General features: G+C 45.4%; 1 protein-coding gene across 1 annotated transcript in view; it reads right to left on the bottom strand.

Annotated features, from left to right (window-relative positions):
* PSIP1 (PC4 and SRSF1 interacting protein 1) overlaps positions 1 to 21,186 on the bottom strand; it is a 135,621-nt gene that overhangs the window by 23,942 nt on the left and 90,493 nt on the right. The window contains exon 10 of the mRNA XM_056521122.1: positions 12,162 to 12,363. Within this exon, the coding sequence (XP_056377097.1) occupies positions 12,162 to 12,363 (202 nt within the window). The remainder of the gene's footprint in view (positions 1 to 12,161; positions 12,364 to 21,186) is intronic.

Below are 21,186 nucleotides of genomic sequence, written 5' to 3'. Positions count from 1 at the left end.
CCCCAATATTTTTTATGATATATTTTATGTTTGCAGACACTGTGGGTATAAGTGTCAGATTGGGTAGCCCAGGTCATTATTGATAGTTAGATAGACAAGAGCCCCTCAAATATATATTTTTTAAGTTTCAATATCAGTTGGTACCAGAATGACCATTTTATATTAAAACCACTGTCCGTTGATATAACTATGGGGAAAAAAAAAAGATTAACCCCTTCCCGCTATAGGACGTACGCATACGTCCAATCATTCAAAAGGTTCGCGCAATTGGACTTCTGCATACGTCCTCTCTCTCCGGCACTGCAGCGGGCAGCGCAGGAGATCGGCGACGGGACCCGGCTGTCAATCACAGCCGGAGTCCCACCGCAGCCGCGATCGCCCTGTATTACCAAAAAAGGTCAAAAACACAAATCATATACATTTATAGGTATTGCCACGTCCGTAATGACGTATACTATAAAACTATAATGTAAATTATCCCGCACGGTGAACACCGTAAAAAAAAAAACATTAAAAAAAAGCGCAAAATTCGTCAATTTTGGTACAAATAGTGGAATAAAAAAAGATCAAAAAGGTAGCAGAAAAATGATACCAATAAAAAGTAGAGCTCATCCTGCAAAAAATAAGCCCTTACTCAATGGCATCGGACGAAAAATAAAAAAGTTACGGCTGTTGGAAAATGAATGGAAGAAAAAGAATTTTGCTCAGAAAAGGAAAAGAACATAGAAAGCTATATAAAATGGTTATCACCATAATCGTACTGACCCACAGAATAAATATAACATCACTTTTACCGCACAGTGTACACCATAAAAAAAAAGCCTGAAATTTTCCTGTTTTTCACAATATTTTGAAGTTTTTCACAAAAAATGCTTCATGTGTCAACAAAAATGCACCAGTTATATAAAGTACAATGTGTCACGAAAAAACTATCTTAGAATCGCTCTGCTCAGAAGTGTTCTAAAGATATTACCATTTAAAGAGATACATGTCAAATTTAAAAAAGAGCCTGGTCATAGAGGTAAAAAATGGGTCGGTCCTTAAGGGGTTAAAGAAAATTAAGTGTGTTTGTATCTAATACAGAAAGCAAGTCCTTACATATAAAAGTCTGGAAGATCTGCTGGAAGCTGTGAGTCACTGTCTATGTCAGTGATTCCCAATCGCGGTGCCGCGGCACACGTGTGTGCCGTTCAGCACTGCCCGTGGTGCCGCGGGATTTTGCCGTGATTTTTTTGTTTTTATTTTTAAATGTCCCACCCCAGCCTGACGGCGCAGGGGGGAAGGGAAGTCTGCGTGCGCAGTGCGCGCACAGCGTCCCCCTGCATCTCCTGTGTTCCCCTCCGTCCCCTGCGTCTCCCGCATCCCCCGTGTTCCCTGTGTCCCCCGCGTCCCCCTCCTTCACCCCCCGTCTCCTGCGTCTCCCTCTCCCTTACGGCGCAGTGAGCCGAAAATCGGTCCCTGCCTGGGGCGGAACAAGCTGCACCTGCGCCGGACTCCCGTGCCTGCTGTGGAACTGCAAGCTGCGCGGGCCGGCTTGCTTAAGGTACCGTACCCTTTCCACCCCTCTGTTCACCTTCTCAACCCTGTCTAAACCCCCCACCGTCACCCAGGTCCACCCTCTACCCACCCTTCACTCATATCCACCCCCCCCCCATCAGCCATGTCCACCTCCATGTCCATCTCTATCACCCATGTCCACCCCCCTGTCACCCATGTCCACCCTCATGTCACCCATGTCCACCCCCTCTCACACATGTCCCCCCACCTATCATCCCAGTCACCCATGTCCACCTCCCCTCTCACCCATGTCCGCTTTGTCCACCCCCCCTGTCACTCATGTTTACCCCCCTGTCTACCCCTGTAGTCTACCCTGTCACCCATGTCCACCCCTCTGTCACTCCTGTCCCTCTTTTGCCCCCTTGTCCACTCCCCCGTCACCCATGTCCTCCACCCCCCTCCCCCCCCCCGTCACCCACCACGTCTGTACACTCCTCTACACCCGTCACCCATGTACGCTCCTCTACACCCGTCACCCATGTACACTCTTCTCCACCCTTCTGACACCCATGTACACTCTTCTGCACCCCTCTGTCACCCATGTACACTCTTCTGCACCCCTCTGTCACCCATGTACACTCCTCTATACCCCTTTGTCACCCATGTACACTCCTCTACACCCCTCTGTCACCCATGTACACCCATCTGTCACTCATGTACACTCCTCTATACCCGTCACCCATGTACACTCCTCTATACCCCTCTGTCACCCATGTACACCCCTCTGTCACCCATGTACACTCCTCTACACCCCTGTCACCCATGTACACCCCTCTACACCCCTGTCACCCATGTACACCCCTCTGTCACCCATGTACACTCCGCTACACCCCTCTGTCACCCATGTACACCCATCTGTCACCCATGTACACTCCTCTATACCCCTCTGTCACCCATGTACACCCCTCTATACCCCTCTGTCACCCATGTACACCCCTGTCACCCATGTACACTCCTCTACACCCCTCTGTCACCCATGTACACTCCTCTACACCCGTGTCACCCATGTACACTCCTGTACACCCGTGTCACCCATGTACACTCCTCTACACCCCTGTCACCCATGTACACCCATCTGTCACCCATGTACACTCCTCTACACCCGTGTCACCCATGTACACTCCTCTACACCCGTGTCACCCATGTACACTCCTCTACACCCCTGTCACCCATGTACACCCCTCTGTCACCCATGTACACTCCTCTACACCCCTGTCACCCATGTACACTCCTCTACACCCCTCTGTAACCCATGTACACCCATCTGTCACCCATGAACACTCCTCTATACCCCTGTCACCCATGTACACTCCTCTACACCCCTCTGTACACTCCTCTACACCCGTGTCAACCATGTACACTCCTCTACACCCCTGTCACCCATGTACACCCATCTGTCACCCATGTACACTCCTCTACACCCGTCACCCATGTACGTTCCTATACACCCCTTTCACCCATGTATGCTCCTCTACACCCGTCACCCATGTACGCTCCTCTACACCAGTCACCCATGTACACTCTTCTGCACCCCTCTGTCACCCATGTACACCCCTCTGTCACCCATGTACACTCCTCAACACCTCTCTAAACCCCTGTCACCCATGTCCACCCCTCTGTCACCCATGTCCACTCTTCTACACCCCTCTGTCACCCATGTAAAAAAAAAGAAAAAGAAGTTTGGCGCCTAATAGGTTTGTTTTGCAGGTTTAAAGGTGAAGAATTGTGTGTGGAAGAAATCGTGATGATGGCCCAGACCAGATGGAGAAGAGAAGGCAACGATGCAAATTAGAGAAGACGTCATTGGTGAGTTGCAGTATAAAGCAGCACTTTAAACTACAAAAATAGATATAGTGCATTGCGTTTTTTTACAGTTTTTCCTTTTTTTTTCTTGCTTGTCAACCTCGGTAGCGGTGCCCCGAGGAAAAAAAAATTTCCGAAGTGTCCCCCGACCCGAAAAAGGTTGGGAAACACTGCTCTATGGTTTCAAGTTACAATGTTCCAGGACCTAGGACTGTATCCACCTTTTCCAGCCGATTGGAGAACCTGTAAGCTGAACTAATATATGCAGGCTAAAGTCATCATAAACTGTCGAGTCGAGAAGTTTGTGAAGAATCGATTAACTGTAACTTCGCTCATCTCTAATAGCTAACATGTCACTTTAAAATTGCTAAGATAGAAAATGCATATATAAATTCGAGTCTCAATATGATCAGGAATTTGTAGAACTAGTCATTGATTAACCTCAGTCTCCCCACCCATGATGTACATGTATGCCATGGGAAAGCTCGAGAGGTATGTGTTCTAATAAAATCTAACTTATTACAAAATGTAAAATAGGTGAGAAAACAAACACACACACTCAATTAAAACCACTAACCCAATGGCATCACTATCTTGTCATATCGTAACCATTACCTCAGGTATATACATTTGTCAGTAATTGGCAATCACAGTATGCTAAGACCCACACACTTACCCAATTGATTAGAATAATCAATCACTGCCACTATGGATATTAAAGGGGTACTCCACTGAAAAATATTCTTTTCTTTTAACCCCTTAAGTACCAAGCATTTTTTCAGTTTTTGTACTTTCGTTTTTTCCTCCCTACTTTTTAAAAATCATAACCCTTTCAATTTTGCACCTAAAAATCCATATCATGGCTTATTTTTTGTGCCACCAATCCTATTTGTAATGACACCAGTCATTTTACCCAACAATCTACGGCGAAACAGGAAAAAATAAAATAAAAATCGTGCGACAAAATTGAAGGAAAAAAAACCCCAATTTGTAACTTTTGGGGGCTTTCGTTTCTACGCAGTACATTTTTCAGTACAAATAACACCTTATCTTTATTCTGTAGGTCCATAAGATTAAAATGATACCCTACTTATATAGGTTTGAACTACATGCAGGAAAATTTATATGTTTAAAATTGTCATCGCCTGACCCCTATAACTTTATTTTTCCGTGTACGGAGCGGTATGAGGGCTCATTTTTTGCGCCGTGAGCTGAAGTTTTTAGCTGTACCATTTTTGTAGTGATCAGACTTTTTGATTGCTTTTTATTTTTCATGATATAAAGTGACCAAAAATACGCTATTTTGGACTTTGGGATTTTTTTGCGTGTACGCCATTGACCATGCGGTTTAAACTATATATATTTTTAAAATTCGGACATTTCCACACGTGGCAAGATCACATGTTTATTTTTATTTACACTTTTTTTTTTTTTTATGTAAAAGGGGGGGGGGGGGGTGATTCAAACTTATTATGGAAGGGGTTAATTGATCTTTATTAACTCCCCCCCCCCCCCCCCCCACACACACACACACACTTTTTTTGCAGTGTTATAGCTCCCATATGGGGCTATAACACTGCACACACTGATCTTTTACATTGATCTTTATTATCCCATAGGAGAACATAGATCAATGATTCTGCCTTTTGACTGCTCATGCTATGGCCCCTGCGTTATAGTAAGGCAGAGGACTCAGGACGTACCGGTATGTCCTTGGTTACATCAACTGGTGCCAGAAAGTTAAAACAGATTTGTAAATTATTTGTATTTAAAAATCTTAATCCTTCCAGTACTTATCAGCTGCTGTATACTACAGAGGAAGTGCTTTTATTTTTGAATTTCCTTTCTGCCTGACCACAGTGCTCTGTGCTGACACCTCTGTCCAATTTAAGAACTATCCAGAGTAGGAGTAAATCTGGCTGGCGGAGGCTGCGGTGAGGGGCTTCTGCTGTCGGCTGTGGTCCGGGCGGCTCTCCAGGTCCCTGGGAGGCTGTGAGCTCGGGGTCTGCTATAGAGGAAAGGCTGGTGCCATTAGGGGCTTTGTGGGCGTGGCTTCCCGTTGCCCCGGGGCTCTACTGTGCTCTTGGCTGAGGCTGCTGTAGTGGGAGCGGTGAGTTCTGCAACCCCTCGCTGGCCAGACTCTGTGGCTCCTTCAGTCCTATCAAGAGTTCCTGGACTGCTCCTCTCCCCAAGGTGAAACTGCTGTTGGGGCTCTTCTGCATACTGTTGGAGACTGTTGCCAGTGCTTCTGGGTGGTGCATTGCTGGGACTTGTGGTGCTCTGCTGTGGTGCTTGGACTCTAGTGATTTTCTACTTGCTCTCTGCCTTTCCCTCCTGACCATGGGCTGCCCCCCTGTGGCAGCCAGAGGCACAAGAAATCTAAACCGAATGTTGATGCTCCAAGACCGACTTCTGATGAGGATGCCTCCTCTAATAAGGGGTCCTCCCGTTCCGTGGGGCCCCTCGCACTTGGACCCCGGTGCTCCATCTCCATTGGCCGCTAAGGTGTCTAAGCAGGCGGCGAAAGTACAGAGCCAGTTCTCCCGGGATCCGGATCGCCCTTGGGGTGACATCTCCTGACCCTCCGCTGTCATTCTTTGAGGGCTCTCTGTCTCCTCCGCAGCAACAGTCTCCTGCTCGTCAAATGCATGATGCTGTGGCACTGGACCAGCGGTTTTCTGAACTTCTGGCTGCCTTTACATCCTGTCAGTCCATCATGGTGACAAAGGTGGATGAGCTGAGACAGGAGTTTGTTATTCTCCGGCATGAAACACAAAAGATTTGTGAATGTACCGGGGAGTTGGAACGCAGAGTTTCTGCGGTGGAAGATACCCTGCACCCGCTCCCGGAGCAGGTTGACTCACTGCGGAGACAGGTGACAGGGGTGCTGAGCCATCTGGACGACATAGAGAATCGCCTGAGATGCAATAATATCCACCTCGTGGGTTTTCCTGAAAGAGTTGAGGGGCAAGATCCTGTACGGTTCCTCGAATCCTGGCTGAAGGAGATTCTTCCAGCAGACACCACCTCTCACTACTTTTCGGTTGAGCGGGCTCACCGGGTCCCGGCCCAGCCTCCTCGTCCCTTCTTGGCTAAGCTTCTTCATTTCAAGGACAGAGATGCTATCCTTAGGGCTGTGCGCCTCAAAGGTGAAATTATTCGGGATGGAAGCAGTGTGTCCTTTACCCTGATTTCTCGGTTGAACTTCGCAAGCATCGGGTGCAGTTTATGGAGGCGAAGCTGCGAGACAAGGGCTATCGTTATTCCATGTTGTATCCTGCATGCCTACGAGTGGTAGATGGGACTTCCACCAAGTTCTTTATTTCTCCATCTGAAGCTCTCGGTTGGTTTGATGCTGCTCCCCCTTCCAGACCACCGGACTGAGCTGTGCTGTACTGGCCTGTTTCTGACTGATCTCCGTGAAAGTTTGTAGCTAGTGGTCAGGGAGTTAAATTCTTGTGTAGGGCCTCCATAGGTTGTGCCCCTAGGTCCTATTGGGATAGTTTTCAGTTACAGGCCTATTTTTTCTTTCTGGTGTGGTGGGAGTGATTGGGGGGCTTATTAGACTAGTCTTTCTCGGTGTCCTCAGGTGCCTGTAGTGGGTGTAGGTCTGCACTGTGTTAGGGCTTAACAGTTTAGTATGTCCCGGTTAGTGTTAGACAGGGTCTTCATGGGGTTGTTTCCTTTATGCTATGTTGCATTTGTTTTTCTTTTCTAGGTTTGTGTTATGTCTGTTTGTCTGTTTGTTGTGTGAGTGGGGTGTGTGCGGTCGAGGTGCTAGATCCTCCCTGGTCAGGAGTTGGCCCATCCTGCTTCTTAATAGCGTACTATATCCAGATGGGGACTCTGAGGGTCGTTAGTTTTAATGTCTGGGGGCTCAATTCCAAATTTAAGAGGGCCCTTTGTCTTGATTTTATGAAGCGAAGGTCTCCTCACATAGTCTGCCTACAAGAGACCCATGTAACTGGTCAGAAGATCCTGGCCCTTAAACAGGCCTGGATTGTGAGGAGTTATCATGCTACCTACTCCACTTGGGTGGTTTCTGTGCTGAATACTAAAACCCTGCCGTTGGTTGTCTCTCGGGTGGCCTGTGATCAATTCGTGAGGTTTGTCCTTTTACACTGGTCTTTGGGGCCTGTCTCTTTTGTTCTTGTTGTTGTGTATGTGCCCCCCCCCCCCCCCCTTTCCAAGTTTCAGTACTGGGGATCATTACTAACGAACTGCTTTCTTTTCCCTCTGACACTGTCCTCTTTGTAGGGAATTTAAACGTGGTTCCTGATCCAGTCCTCGACCGCACCACAGCTGTTGACCATGGCTCCTCTACGTTCAATACCTGGCGGTTGGCGTTGGGCTTGACTGACCTTTGGAGATGGAAATACCCTACTGGGTCCTCATTCTCCTTTTACTCTGTGGCCCATAGGTCGTTTTCTCTCATAGATCTGGCTCTGGCGTCTGAGGATCTTCTTCCGGCGGTAAGAGAAGTTTTCTACACCTCTAAGGGGATCTCAGACCACTCCGCCATTGTGGTAGTTCTGCACCTTGGCCCTACCCCCCCCTTCCCGCATATGGCGCATGCACCCGGGCTGGCTACAGGCTGAGGCTGTTGTGGAGGCTTTGGGGGTGGCTCACACTGAATACTGGGAACATAATACTGACTATCCTGACCCTTTTAATGCAGTGGGATGCGTACAAAGCCAAGATTAGGGGTGCTTTCATCGCGGGGGGTCGCCGGTCAGCGGAGATGTAGGTCGGCCATGGAGGGTGCACTCTTACAGAGGGTGGGGGTTCTGGAGGCTGAGTATGTTAGGAATCAGTCCCCCTAAAAATGAGAGGGAGTGGGCTAAGGCTCAGCGATCGTTGTTAGTTGTCCAGAAAGACAGGGTCAAGTTGAAGTTAGCGGAGAGGGAAGCTGCCCTGTTCAAATTTGGACATAAGAAGGGTAAATTATTGGCATATTTGGCTAGGGCTATTCGCCCAACGGCCTCTATTCCTTGCATCATGGGAAGTGATGGGGTGGTAGTTAAGGATCCTCCAGGGATAAATGCAGTTTTCCAAGAATTCTACTCTTCCTGCTGCCCCCTCTGTTCCCTGTCAGGGGGAGATTTTCTCCTTCTTACAGGATTTGACTCTCCGTTCGATTACACGTGCTAAGGCGGAGGCATTGGATACCCCCTTTACTGTGGAGGAGGTGGCTCATGCTATTAAAGATCTCCCTCGGGGGAAGACTCAGGGTTTAGACGGGATGGTATGTGATCGGTATAGGATGAATGAGGAGCGTCTGGCCCCTATTTTATGTAGATTGTTTCACTCCATCCATCGATGCAGGTACCCTCCAGGATTCTATGAGGGAGGCGCTCATCGTTGTGCTTCCTAAACCTGGGAAGGATCCAGTGCTCCCTGGCTCCTATAGACCTATTTCCCTTCTGAATGTGGATATCAAAATTATGGCCAGAGTCCTAGCTAGTCGATTGTATAGAATTACGGTGCTATCATTCATCCTGACCAAACTGGGTTTATGTCAGGCAGGGCCACAGATGTAAACGTGAAACGTCTGCAGCGCAACATAGGGGCCGTAGACAGGGGCTTTCCCACGGGGTGCGGTGGTGAGCTTGGATATCTATAAAGCCTTTTACTCTGTTTTGTGGCCTTATCTCTGGGAGGTGTTGGGGTCGTTTGGGTTTGGTCCCCGCTTTTGTGCTTGGGTTCGCCTGCTGTATGATAAGCCTAGGGTACGGACCCGTACTAATTTGGACATTTTGGCCCCATTCTCCCTGGGTTGGGGGGACAAGACAGGGGTGCCCGCTCTCTCACTTTTTATTTGCGCTTGCGATAGAGCCATTGGCAGCTGCCATACGGAGGGACCCAGATATATGTGGCATTCCCAGGGAGTCTATTGTGGAAAAGGTTTCCATTTACGCAGATGATACTCTGGTATATATAGCGGATGCTGAGGGTTCCCTGCTGTCCCTTATGGACTTACTTACCAGAATTGGTGCAATTTCAGGCCTGCAGGTTAACTGGACTAAATCCTCCCTGATGGCGCTTTCTTCTGGGCTCCCCCTTCCGCCCTCTCTTCCGGCTGGGGTGCAGATGGTTCCCCGTTTTCGATACTTGGGAGTGGAGGTTACTCTGTCCCTGTTAGACTATATGCCTCTCAACTTGGAGCCACTATTGCACTCCACTGTAGAGCGACTGCATGCATGGTCTACCATCCCACTCTCCCTGGCAGGCAGGATCAATATCTTTAAAATGATTTACCTCCCTAAATTTCTATATTTCACCTGTCCCCCGAGTAGTATCCGGGCCTCAGAGTAGCCCTCTGTATTATTCCTTGCAGATTCTTCTGGTATGCCTTATCGTTTATTGGGGCTCACTTGGATCTCTAGGGAGCGTTGTTCTCTCGCCAGGATGGCGATGTTTGTTAACTTCCTGTGTAGTATACAGCAGCTGATAAGCACTGGAAGGATTGGGATTTTTTTTTTTATGCAAGTAATTTGCTAATGTTTAACTTTTTCCCCCCAGTGGAGTACCCCTTTAATTAGGCTATATGGATTAGGGGTGCTCAACCACCCTAAAGGGATAACCCTTTATTCACACCCTTTGTGGCAGGGATAATTAGCTTCAATGTCTACATTAGTTTACATATCACTCCTACGAGTAACATTGCCAAGTCATGGGTCCATGTGGTTCACTTGATATTATGTATCTCAATATCTCTTATCGGTGTCCAGTACCCTGCTGAGCACCGCAGGTACAGACTAATAGGTTTACGGTCGCCAGCCACTTTATTCGAAGAGATACTTTTTTGTAGGCCCTAATTAGTATAAGATGCATTGGTAAAGCCATTTAAAAAGGTGTACCTCTCACACCCGACATGTTTTGCCACTCAATGTGGCTTTATCAAGGAGAACGACTGACAGCATTGAGTGTCAGTAGAAAATGAGCCCCTTTTATGTGTATCCAAGATGATGTCATACTCAAAATAGCCAATAGAAACCATCATACTATCAGCCAATGTGACCAATTCCTCATCCACTATGTACCCATTCACTGTTCATCATAACTGCACCTTACTATGTGAGCATATCTGTAATCTGATCATTGGTTGATGTCAATCGCTACCAGTAGCCCTCATTTGCTTACCAACGGGAGTAACCTAATACCATGCCAGTCACCTGTCAGTACGATGTAAACATCCACCCGCATCATTCAGGAATGCGCCTACTCATTTTGGTATGTGCTCATCATAATATAGACCTTTGGAATTATGTGGTACAAAAGGTATTATGCCACCATGCCCATAACTATGATATTCTAGGACCCTTGGGCCTAGGGTTTATTGGCTTGGAAATGCAAAAAATATTTATCATGCCAATAGTACCTGATATGTACAATTGTTTAAAAGTGGCAAGATATATGCGGACCGATACGCCGCATCAGGTTTTTCATATCTATTAATATTGGCACGAATGAAGAAGATACTGCCTCAGGTTGTAGTTCTATTCACAACGGTTGTATGTAGGTAAGAAATAGTTGAATGCCCTGGACTTGTCACATGATCCGAGGAGAGCAGCCGACATCGATAGCAGAGTCTGCGCATTCCTGCAATGATGCGGGCGGATGTTTACATCGTACCGACAGGTGATTAGCATGGAAATAGGTTACTCCCATTGGCGGTAAGCAAATGGGGGCTACTGGTGGCAGGTGATGTCAACCAATGATTACAGATTGGCTCACAGAGTAAGGTGCAATTATGATGAACAGTGAATGGGTACATAGTGGATGAGGAATTGGTGGCATTGGCTGATAGTATAGTGGTTAATATTGGCTAGTTTGATAATGACATCATCCTGGATAGACAAAAGGGCCTCACATTCTTCTGACACTCAATGCTGTCGGTCATTCCCCTTGATAAAGCCACGTTGAGTGGCGAAACATGTCGGGTTTGACTGTTATACCCTTTAAATGGCTTTCCAAATGCATCTTACACTAATTCGTGCCTACAAAATGTAACTCTAGGAATCAAGTGGCTGGCGACTATAAGCCTAATAGTCTGTACCTGCGGTGCACAGCAGGGTACAGGACATCGATAAGAGATATTGAGATACATAATATCAAGTGAACCACATGGTCACATCACTTGGCAATGTTACTCCTAGGAGTGATGTGTAAACTAATGTAGACACTGAAGCTAATTATCCCTGCCACTAAGGGTGTGAATAAAGGATTACCCCTTGAGGGTGGTTGAGCACCCTTAATCCATATAGCCTAATCAATACCCATGGTCAGTAATAATCAGTGACTGATTATTCTAATCAATCATGCAAGTTTCACTAAGTGTGCGGGTCTTAGCATACTTTGATTGTCAATTACTAACTGACCAATGTATATACCTGTGGTCACTTGTTACGACGTGACACAATAGTGATGCCATTGGGTTAGTGGTTTTAATTGTGTGTTTTTTTCACCAAATTAACATTTTGTAATAAAAGTTATATTTTATTAGAACACATACCTATATAGAGGTTTTTGCTAACCCCCCGGAGTTATAGTGTTGTTAATTTGGATTCCTCTGTACGTGCTCAGTGGCCAACTGTTGGTAGTCACACTGTAACCAGGCCCATTGCTATCAGCAGCAGATGTCTGCCGTAGTGACAGACATCAGAGATTGCCCTGATGTCATTTAATTGTATAAACGCAGTGATCTACACCGAAAACGTAAGCCACAAAACATTTGGGAGGTAACGAAGGGTTAAAAAATAAAATAAGCCATCTATACACCCACACAATAAAATGCGCACCTTTTCTTCTTCCCGATCATTATCCTCAGAATCTGAAACTTTGTCAGCAACTTTCTTCTTAGTTTCGGTTTCCTTTTTGTTTGTTTCTCTTCTTTGTTTTTCTTCTTCCTCTCCAGTTCCACCTTCATCTTTTCTTACAGGCTGCTGCTTTTGAAGTTTGATATCCAAGGCAGCCTTTTTATTCTGATCTTCTTCACTTTGACTATTCAGAAAGAAAAACAGAAAGAACAGCTCTTATGCTAGATGTAAAGTAGGTGAGAAAATAGATGGAATATTAACACAATAGTCAACTTGCAAAAAACAAATGCAACCTATCTTACAATTAGCACTGATTTAAAAATTACCTAAAACAATTACTGTAATTTATTAAAAAAATAAATTAAAATAAATCGACACTAGAGAGCCAGGTGAAGCGTGGGGCAAGGCAATTCACTCCCTGACTCAAAAGGAGACAGTCTCCTGCAATTAGGCTGAGCAAAGAGCCAGGTAGTGAAGCACACTGCTGCAAGCTTAAAGGAGTAGTCCAGTGGTGATTCAGTGGTGAGCAACTTCTCCCCTATCCTAAGGATAGGGGATACGTTGCAGATCGCGGGGGGTCCGACCCCTGGGGCCCCCCGCGATCTCCTGTACGGGGCCCCGACAGCCCGCTGGAAGGGGGCGTGTCGACCTCCGCACGAGGCGGCGGCCGACACGCCCCCTCAATACAACTCTATGGCAGAGCCGAAGCGCTGCCTTCGGCAATCTCCGGCTCTGCCATAGAGATGTATTGAGGGGGCGTGTCGGCCGCCGCCTCGTGCGGGGGTCGACACCCGCTATCTCGGCGGAGAGCCGGGGCCCCGTACAGAGAGATCGCAGGGGGCCCCAGCGGTCGGACCCCCCGCGATCTCAAACTTATCCCCTATCCTTAGGATAGGGGATAAGTTTTTCACCACTGGACTACCCCTTTAACACAACTATATCTAGAGAAGCCAATTGAGCTAAACGTTTAACCCCTTAAGGACCAAGCCAATTTTATTTTAGTGTTTTCGTTTTTTCCTCCTCTCCTTCTAAAATCCATAATCTTTTTTATTTCCATCTACAGACCCATTTAAAGGGTAGCTCCCACCATCCTATTTCTTTTTTGCTAGCCCGTCCCCCCCCCCCCCCCTGCTACGGCACTAGCCCGTTTCCTCCTCCCCCAAGGCCCCCCCACCCCGCATACCCTGTTACCTCATTACACTTGCAGTTACTGCAGAGTCCGGCAGCGGGCGTGCAGGGACAGCGGCGGCGGCGATGTGCGGGAGGAGTGGCCTCCCAGCAAATGGGCAGGGAGCCAATGCGCTCGCTCCCGCCTGTCTGACAGGCAGGGAGCGAGTGCAGCCTAACTGAAAAAGGACCGATTGCCACTCCAAAATCAGTCCTTTTTCAGTGGCCGTTTTTTTTATGTAAATTAAACCTTTTTAATGAAAAAAATAAAAATAAAAGTATATTAGAGATATGTTGTAGTACATAAGTACTACAACATATCAAAAAATAAAGTTGGTGACAGTGCCCATTTAAGGGCTTGTTTTTTGCGTGACCATTTGTACTTTGTAATGAAACCTCTTATTTTACCATAAAATGTACGGCAAACCCTCAAAAACATTTTTTAGGGAGGAAATTTAAATTAAAACCACAATTTTACAAATTTTGGAGGGTTTTGTTTTCAAAAATGACATGTGTTCTTTATTCTGTGGGTCAATACGATTAAAATGATACCCATGACTAGATACTTTTATATTTTTTTTACCGCTTAACCCCTTAAGGACCAAGGACGTACGTGTACGTCTAAGGGAATTTTGGTCCCTCCCGCGCGCCGGGCGGGGATCGGGGTGACTACTGATATCGATCCAATCGAGCAAATGCCCAGGGGGGTCATCAGACCCCCCCATGTCGGCGATCGGCGCAAATCGCAAGTGAATTCACACTTGCCATTTGCGCGATTCCGGGTCATTACGGGCCTATGGTGACCCGGAATATAAGGGGGATCGCTGGTGTCTAAGACACCCACAATCCCCCTGAAGAGATAGGAGTGAGGTGGCAGGGGTGCCACCCCTCCTATCCCTGCTATTGGTGGTCTAGACGCGACCACCAACAGCAGATCGGGCGCGGGGGGGTTAACTTTCGTTAACGACAGAGGACCGGCGCCGGAGTCCACTTGCCGATCTGCGGAGGCTGCAGGCGACGATCGGTGTCGGAGATCGGCGGGCGGCGATGTCGTGCAGCAAGCTCCCTGGATCCAACAGAAGCCGGTAAGTTGCCTAGCAACATCTGGAGGGCTGCAGTCAGAGACCACTATATAGTGGTCTCTATACTGTAGCCCTCCAGATGTTGCAAAACTACAACTCCCAGCATGCCCAGACAGCTGTTTGGGCATGCTGGGAGTTGTAGTTTTACAGCAGCTGGAGGGCTACAGTTTGAGACCACTATATGGTAGTCTCTGAACTATAGCCCTCCAGATCTTGCAAAACTACAACTCCTAGCATGCCCACACAACTGTTTGCTGTCTGGGCATACTGGGATTTGTAGTTTTGCAGTATCTGGAGGGCCACAGTTTGCAGTGGTCTCTATACTGTAGCTCTCCAGATGTTGCAAAACTGCAAATCCCAGCATGCTCGGAATTGTAGTTGTGATCCCTCCAGCTGTTTCATAACTACATCTCCCAGCATGCCCTTCGGTGATCAGTACATGCTGGGAGTTGTAGTTTTGCAACAGCTGGAGGGACACTGGTTGGAAAATATTGAGTTAGATAACAGAACCTAACTGAAGGTTTTCCAACCAGTGTGCCTCCAGCTGTTGCAAAAGTACAACTCCCAGCCTGCATGGTCTGTCAGTACATGCTGGGAGTTGTAATTTTGAAACAGCTGGAGGTTTGCCCCCCCCCCCCCCCCCCACATTTGAATGTACAGGGTACATTCACACAGGCAGGCTTACAGTAAGTTTTCTGCTTCAAGTATGAGCTGCGGCAAATTTTTCGCCGCAGCGCAAACTCCTAGCAGGGAACTCACTGTAAACCTCCGCCAGTGCAAATGTACCCTAAAAACACTACACTACCACATAATAAAGGGTAAAACACTACATATAAACCCCCTTACACTGTCCCCCCCCCCCCAATAAAAATTTAAAACGTATTGTATGGCAGCGTTTCCAAAACGAAGCCTCGAGCTGTTGCAAAACAACAACTCCCAGCATTTCCAGACAGCCACTGACTGTCCAGGCATGCTGGGAGTTTAGCAACAGCAGGAGGCACCCTGTAGAATACCCCTATGTCCACCCCTATGCAATCCCTAATTTAGTCCTCAAATGCGCAAGGCGTTCTCTCACTTCGGAGCCCTGTCGTATTTCAAGGAAATAGTTTACGGCCACATATGGGGTATCTGCGTACTCGGGAGAAATTACACTACACATTTTGGGGGGCTTTTTCTCCTTTTACCCCTTATGAAAAGGAAATTTTGGGGTCTACACCAGCCTGTTAGTGTAAAAAAAATAATTTGCTCTTTACTTTTTATTTTCACAAGAGGTAAAAGGAAAAAAAAAGACCCCCAAAATTTGTACGGAAATACCCCAGATGTGGGCGTAAAATGATCTGCGGGCGCATAACAAGGCTCAAGAGTAAGAGCGCACATGTAAATTTGAAGCCTAAATTGGTGATTTGCACAGGGGTGGCTAATTTTACAGCGGTTCTGACAAACGCAAAAAAAATAAATACCGACATGTGACCCCATTTTGGAAACTACACCCTTCACGGAATGTAACAAGGGGTATAGTGAGCCTTAATTTTTTTGTTAAAGTTGGATGGGAAAATGAAAAAAAAAAATTTTTCACTAAAATGCTGGCGTTACCCTAAATTTTTCATTTTCACAAGGGAAAAGAAGGGGAAAAAAAGCCCCCCAAAATTTGTAACCCCATTTCTACTGAGTAAGAAAATACCCCAAATGTGGATGCAAAGTGCTCGGCGGGCGAACTACAATGCTCAGAAGAGAGGGAGCGCCATTGGGATTTTTGAAGAGAACATGTGTCCGGAATTGAAGGCCACGTGTTTACAAAGCCCCCATAGTGCCAGAACAATGGACCCCCCCACATGTGACCCCATTTTGGAAACTACACCCCTCACGTAATGTAATAAGGGGTACAGTGAGCATTTATGCCCCGCAGGTGTCTGACAGATTTTTGGAACAGTGGTCCGTGAAAATGAAAAATTTTATTTTTCATTTGCTCAGCCCACTGTTCCAAAGATCTGTCAAATGCCAGTGGGGTGTAAATACTCACTGCACCCCTTATTACATTTTGTGAGGAGGTCTAGTTTCAAAATGGGGTCACATGTGGGGGGGTCCACTGTTCTGGCACCACGGGGGGCCTTTGTAAACGCACATGGCCCCCAACTACCATTCCAAACAAATTCACTCTTCAAAAGCTCAATGGCGCTCCTCCTCTTCTGAGCATTGTAGTTCGACCGCAGGGCACTTGACGTCCACACATGGGGTATTTCCATACTCAGAAGAAATGGGGTTACAAATTTTGGGGGGAATTTTCTGCTATTAACCCTTGCAAAAATGTGAAATTTGGGGGGGAACATTTTTGTGAAAATTTTTTTTTTTTTTTACATATGCAAAAGTCGTGAAACCCTTGTGGGGTATTAAGGCTCACTTTATTCCTTGTTACGTTCCTCAAGGGGTCTAGTTTCCAAAATGGTATGCCATGTTTTTTTTTTTTTTTTGCTGTTCTGGCACCATAGGGGCTTCATAAATGCGACATGCCCCCCGACCAAAATTTGTTCTCAAAAAGCCAAATATGACTCCTTCTCTTCTGAGCATTGTAGTTCCCCGTAGTGCACTTCAGGTCAACTTATGGGGTATCTCCATACTCAGAAGAGATGGGGGTTACAAATTTTGGGGGGTCTTTTCTGCTATTAACCCTTGCAAAAATGTGAAATTTGGGGGGGGGGGGGAGGGGGACACATTTTAGTGGAAAAAAATATATATTTTTTTTTACATATGCAAAAGTTGTGAAACCCCTGTGGGGTATTAAGGCTCACTTTATTCCTTGTTACGTTCCTCAAGGGGTCTAGTTTCCAAAATGGTATGCCATGTGTTTTTTTTTCCTGTTCTGACACCATAGGGGTTTCCTAAATGCAACATGCAACCCAAAAACCATTTCAGAAAAACTTACTCTCCAAAATCCCCTTGTCGCTCCTTCGCTTCTGAGCCCGCCGAACACTTTACATAGACATATGAGGCATGTGCTTACTCAAGAGAAATTGAGCTACAAATACAAGTAAAATTTTTCTCCTTTTACCCCTTGTAAAAATGCAAAAATTGGGTCTACAAGAACATGCAAGAGTAAAAAATGAAGATTGTGAATTTTCCCCTTCACTTTGCTGCTATTCCTGTGAAACACCTAAAGGGTTAAAACGCTGACTGAATGTCATTTTGAATACTTTGGGGGGTGCAGTTTTCATAATGGGGTCTGTTATGGGGTATTTCTAATACGAAGATCCTTCAAATCCACTTCAAACCTGAACTGGTCCCTGAAAAATAGTGAGTTTGAAAATTTTGTGAAAAATTGGAAAATTGCTGCTGAACTTTGAAGCCCTCTGGTGTCTTCCAAAAGTAAAAACTTGTCAATTTTATGATGCCAACATAAAAGTAGACATATTGGAAATGTGAATTAAAAAAATATATCCATTAATGGATATTTGGAATGGAATATCCATTTTCCTTACAAGCAGAGAGCTTCAAAGTTAGAAAAATGCAAAATTTAAAATTTTTCATCAAATTTTGGGATTTTTCAGAAAGTATGCAAATTACCACAAAAATTTACCGCCATGTTAAAGTAGAATATGTCACAAAAAAACAACCTCGGAATCAGAATGATAACTAAAAGCATTCCAGAGTTATTAAGTGACAGTGGTCAGATGTTCAAAAAACGCTCTGGTCCTAAGGTGTAAAAATGGCCTGGTCCTTAAAGGAGTAGTCCAGTGGTGACCCAGTGGTGAACAACTTATCCCCTATCCTAAAGATAGGGGATAAGTTTGAGATCGCGGGGGGTCCAACCCCGGAGAGCCTGGCCCCCGTACAGAGAGATCGCAGGGGGCCCCAGCGGTCGGACCCCCCGCGATCTAAAACTTATCCCCTATCCGTAGGATAGGGGATACGTTTTTCACCACTAGACTACCCCTTTAAGGGGTTAAAAAGAAATCAAACTTTTTGTACAAAATCAGTAATCTAAAATCACCTTATTTTGACAACCTATAACTTTTGTATTTTTCCATATATAGGGCGGTATGAGGGCTCATTTTTTGCGCCATCATCTGTACTTTTTATCAATACCACATTTGCCTATATAAAACTTTTAGATAATTTTTTAATTTTTTTGGGAATAAAATGGGACAAAAAAGCAGCATTTTTGTACTTTAAAAAAAAATTACGTTTACGCCATTCACCATACGGGATCATTAACATTTTCTTTTGATAGTTCACACATTTACACATGCGGCGATAAAAAATATGTATATAAATTTTTTTTTTCGCTTTTTGGGGGTAAAATGGGAAAAACTGACAATTTTCATTTTTATTGGGGGAGGGGATTTTTAACTTTTTTTTACTTTTTCACACTTTTTATGTCCCCATAGTTGACTGACTATAGCAATCATTTGATTGCTAATACTGTTCAGTGCTATGCATAGGACATAGCACTGGTCAGTATCATCGGCTATCTCCTGCTCTGGTCTGCTCGATCTCAGACCAGAGCAGGAGACATCGGGAGACGGATGGAGGCAGGTGAGTGGACCTCCGTCCGCCATTACAGATGATTGGATCGCCGTGGCAGCGCTGCTATCCGATCATCTATTTTAACTTGCACATTGCCGCAGATGCCGTGATCAGTACTGATCACGGCATCTGAGGGGGTTAACGGCCGACATCCGCACGATCGCGGATGTCTGCCATTAACGGCGGGAACCTGCCGTGTATGACGCAAGCACCGTTCCGTATGTCCTGGTGTGTGAAGTACCGCCAAACCAGGACGTACATTTACGTCCGTGGTCGTTAAGGGGTTCAATATGTTTGCATATGTCAAAAAGTACAGAAGAATTCAACACTGGGTGATATGAAATATGTTTTTTAATTTGAAAAATGGGGCAATTTAAGTTTTTATAAGGGGAGAGTCTTTTATATTTTAAAAAACCATTAACACAAGTCCTTTTTAGGGGACTTTTAGGAGCAAATACAGAAAAATGCTATGCCTGCAAGAGCAGAGTTTCTACAGATTGCAATGGGACCTGTACTGAACAGGTAAGGAGACCTCCAGTGGACATAAAATCGGGCCCCTACAAACATGTTGCAGGCAAGGGGACTTTAAAGGCTCCTAAATTATGTGATTGCTACTGATAATGGCGCCTAAAGGGGGTTAAAGGGGTAGTACCGTGGAAAACTTTTTTTTTTTTCAATCAACTGGTGCCAGAAAATTAAACAGATTTGTAAATCACTTCTATTAAAAAAAATCTTAATCCTTCCAGTACTTTTTAGGGGTTGTATCCCAAAGAGAAATCCAAAAAGAAATGCATTTCCTGTGATGTCCTGACCACAGTGGTCTCTGCTGACCTCTGCTGTCCATTTTAGGAACTGTCCAGAACAGCATATGTTTGCTATGGGGATTTTCTCCAGTTCCTAAAATGGACAGCAGAGGTCAGCAGAGAGCACTGTGGTCAGGACATCACAGGAAATGCAATTCTTTTTTGGATTTCTCTTTAGGATACAGCCCCTAAAAAGTACTGGAAGGATTAAGATTTTTTAATAGAAGTGATTTACAAATCTGTTTAACTTTCTGGCACCAGTTGATTTTTTCCACAGTAGTACCCCTTTAATGGTGGACATTCATGAAATCACCATGAGGATGTCCGTCATCTGCTTAAGGGACTACAAGTCTCAGCACAAATTCGATTTTTCTATTATATATAGTCTCATAAGATACACAGGTTTCTTATTTGATAAAGTTAACTTATTTGCATGCTGAAGAAATTAAATATGGAGACTAATGTTAAATCAATTTAGCTTAAATGATAAACAGGGTGGGCCATTTATATGCATACACCTTAATAAAATGGGAATGGTTGGTGATATTAACTTCCTGTTTGTGGCACATTAGTATATGTGAGGGGGAAACTTTTCAAGATGGGTGGTGACCATGGTGGCCATTTTGAAGTCGGCCATTTTGAATCCAACTATTGTTTTTTCAATAGGAAGAGGGTCGTGTGACACATCAAACTTATTGGGAATTTCACAAGAAAAACAATGATGTGCTTGGTTTTAACGTAACTGTATTCTTTCATGAGTTATTTACAAGTTTCTGACCACTTATAAAATGTGTTCAATGTGCTGCCCATTGTGTTGGATTGTCAATGCAACCCTCTTCTCCCACTGATAGCAACACCACAGGAGAAATGCTAGCACAGGCTTCCAGTATCCGTAGTTTCAGGTGCTGCACATCTCGTATCTTCACAGCATAGACAATTGCCTTCAGATGACCCCAAATATAAAAGTCTAAGGGGGCCATTCTTCATCAATGGAAACCTCAAGGCCACTGGATATGTGAAATTGCTACATGATGATGTGTTTCCCTCTTTATGCACTGAAGCTGGCACGTTCCCTGAGTTTTTCCAGCAAGATGGTGCCACACCACATTATGGGTGTCAGGTCCGAGCATTCCTAGATGAACAGTTTCCTGGAAAGTGGATTGGTCGTCGTGGGCTAGTTGAATGGCCCCCAAGGTCTCCTAATCTGACCCCCTTAGACTTATCACCTGAAGGCAATTGTCCATGCTGTGACGATACAAGATGTGCAGCACCTGAAATTATGGATACTGGAAGCCTGTGCTAGCATTTCTCCTGCGGTGTTGCTATCAGTGTGTGAAGAGTGGGAGAAGAGAGTTGCATTGACAATCCAACACAATGGGCAGCACATTGAACACATTTTATAAGTGGTCAGAAACGTGTAAATAACTCATGAAA

This window comes from Hyla sarda, chromosome 1, assembly GCF_029499605.1.
Source record: "Hyla sarda isolate aHylSar1 chromosome 1, aHylSar1.hap1, whole genome shotgun sequence".
NCBI classification, from domain to species: domain Eukaryota; kingdom Metazoa; phylum Chordata; class Amphibia; order Anura; family Hylidae; genus Hyla; species Hyla sarda.
The sequence above is the reverse complement of the archived record's forward strand: the minus strand, read 5'-3'. Positions and strand labels throughout refer to the sequence as shown.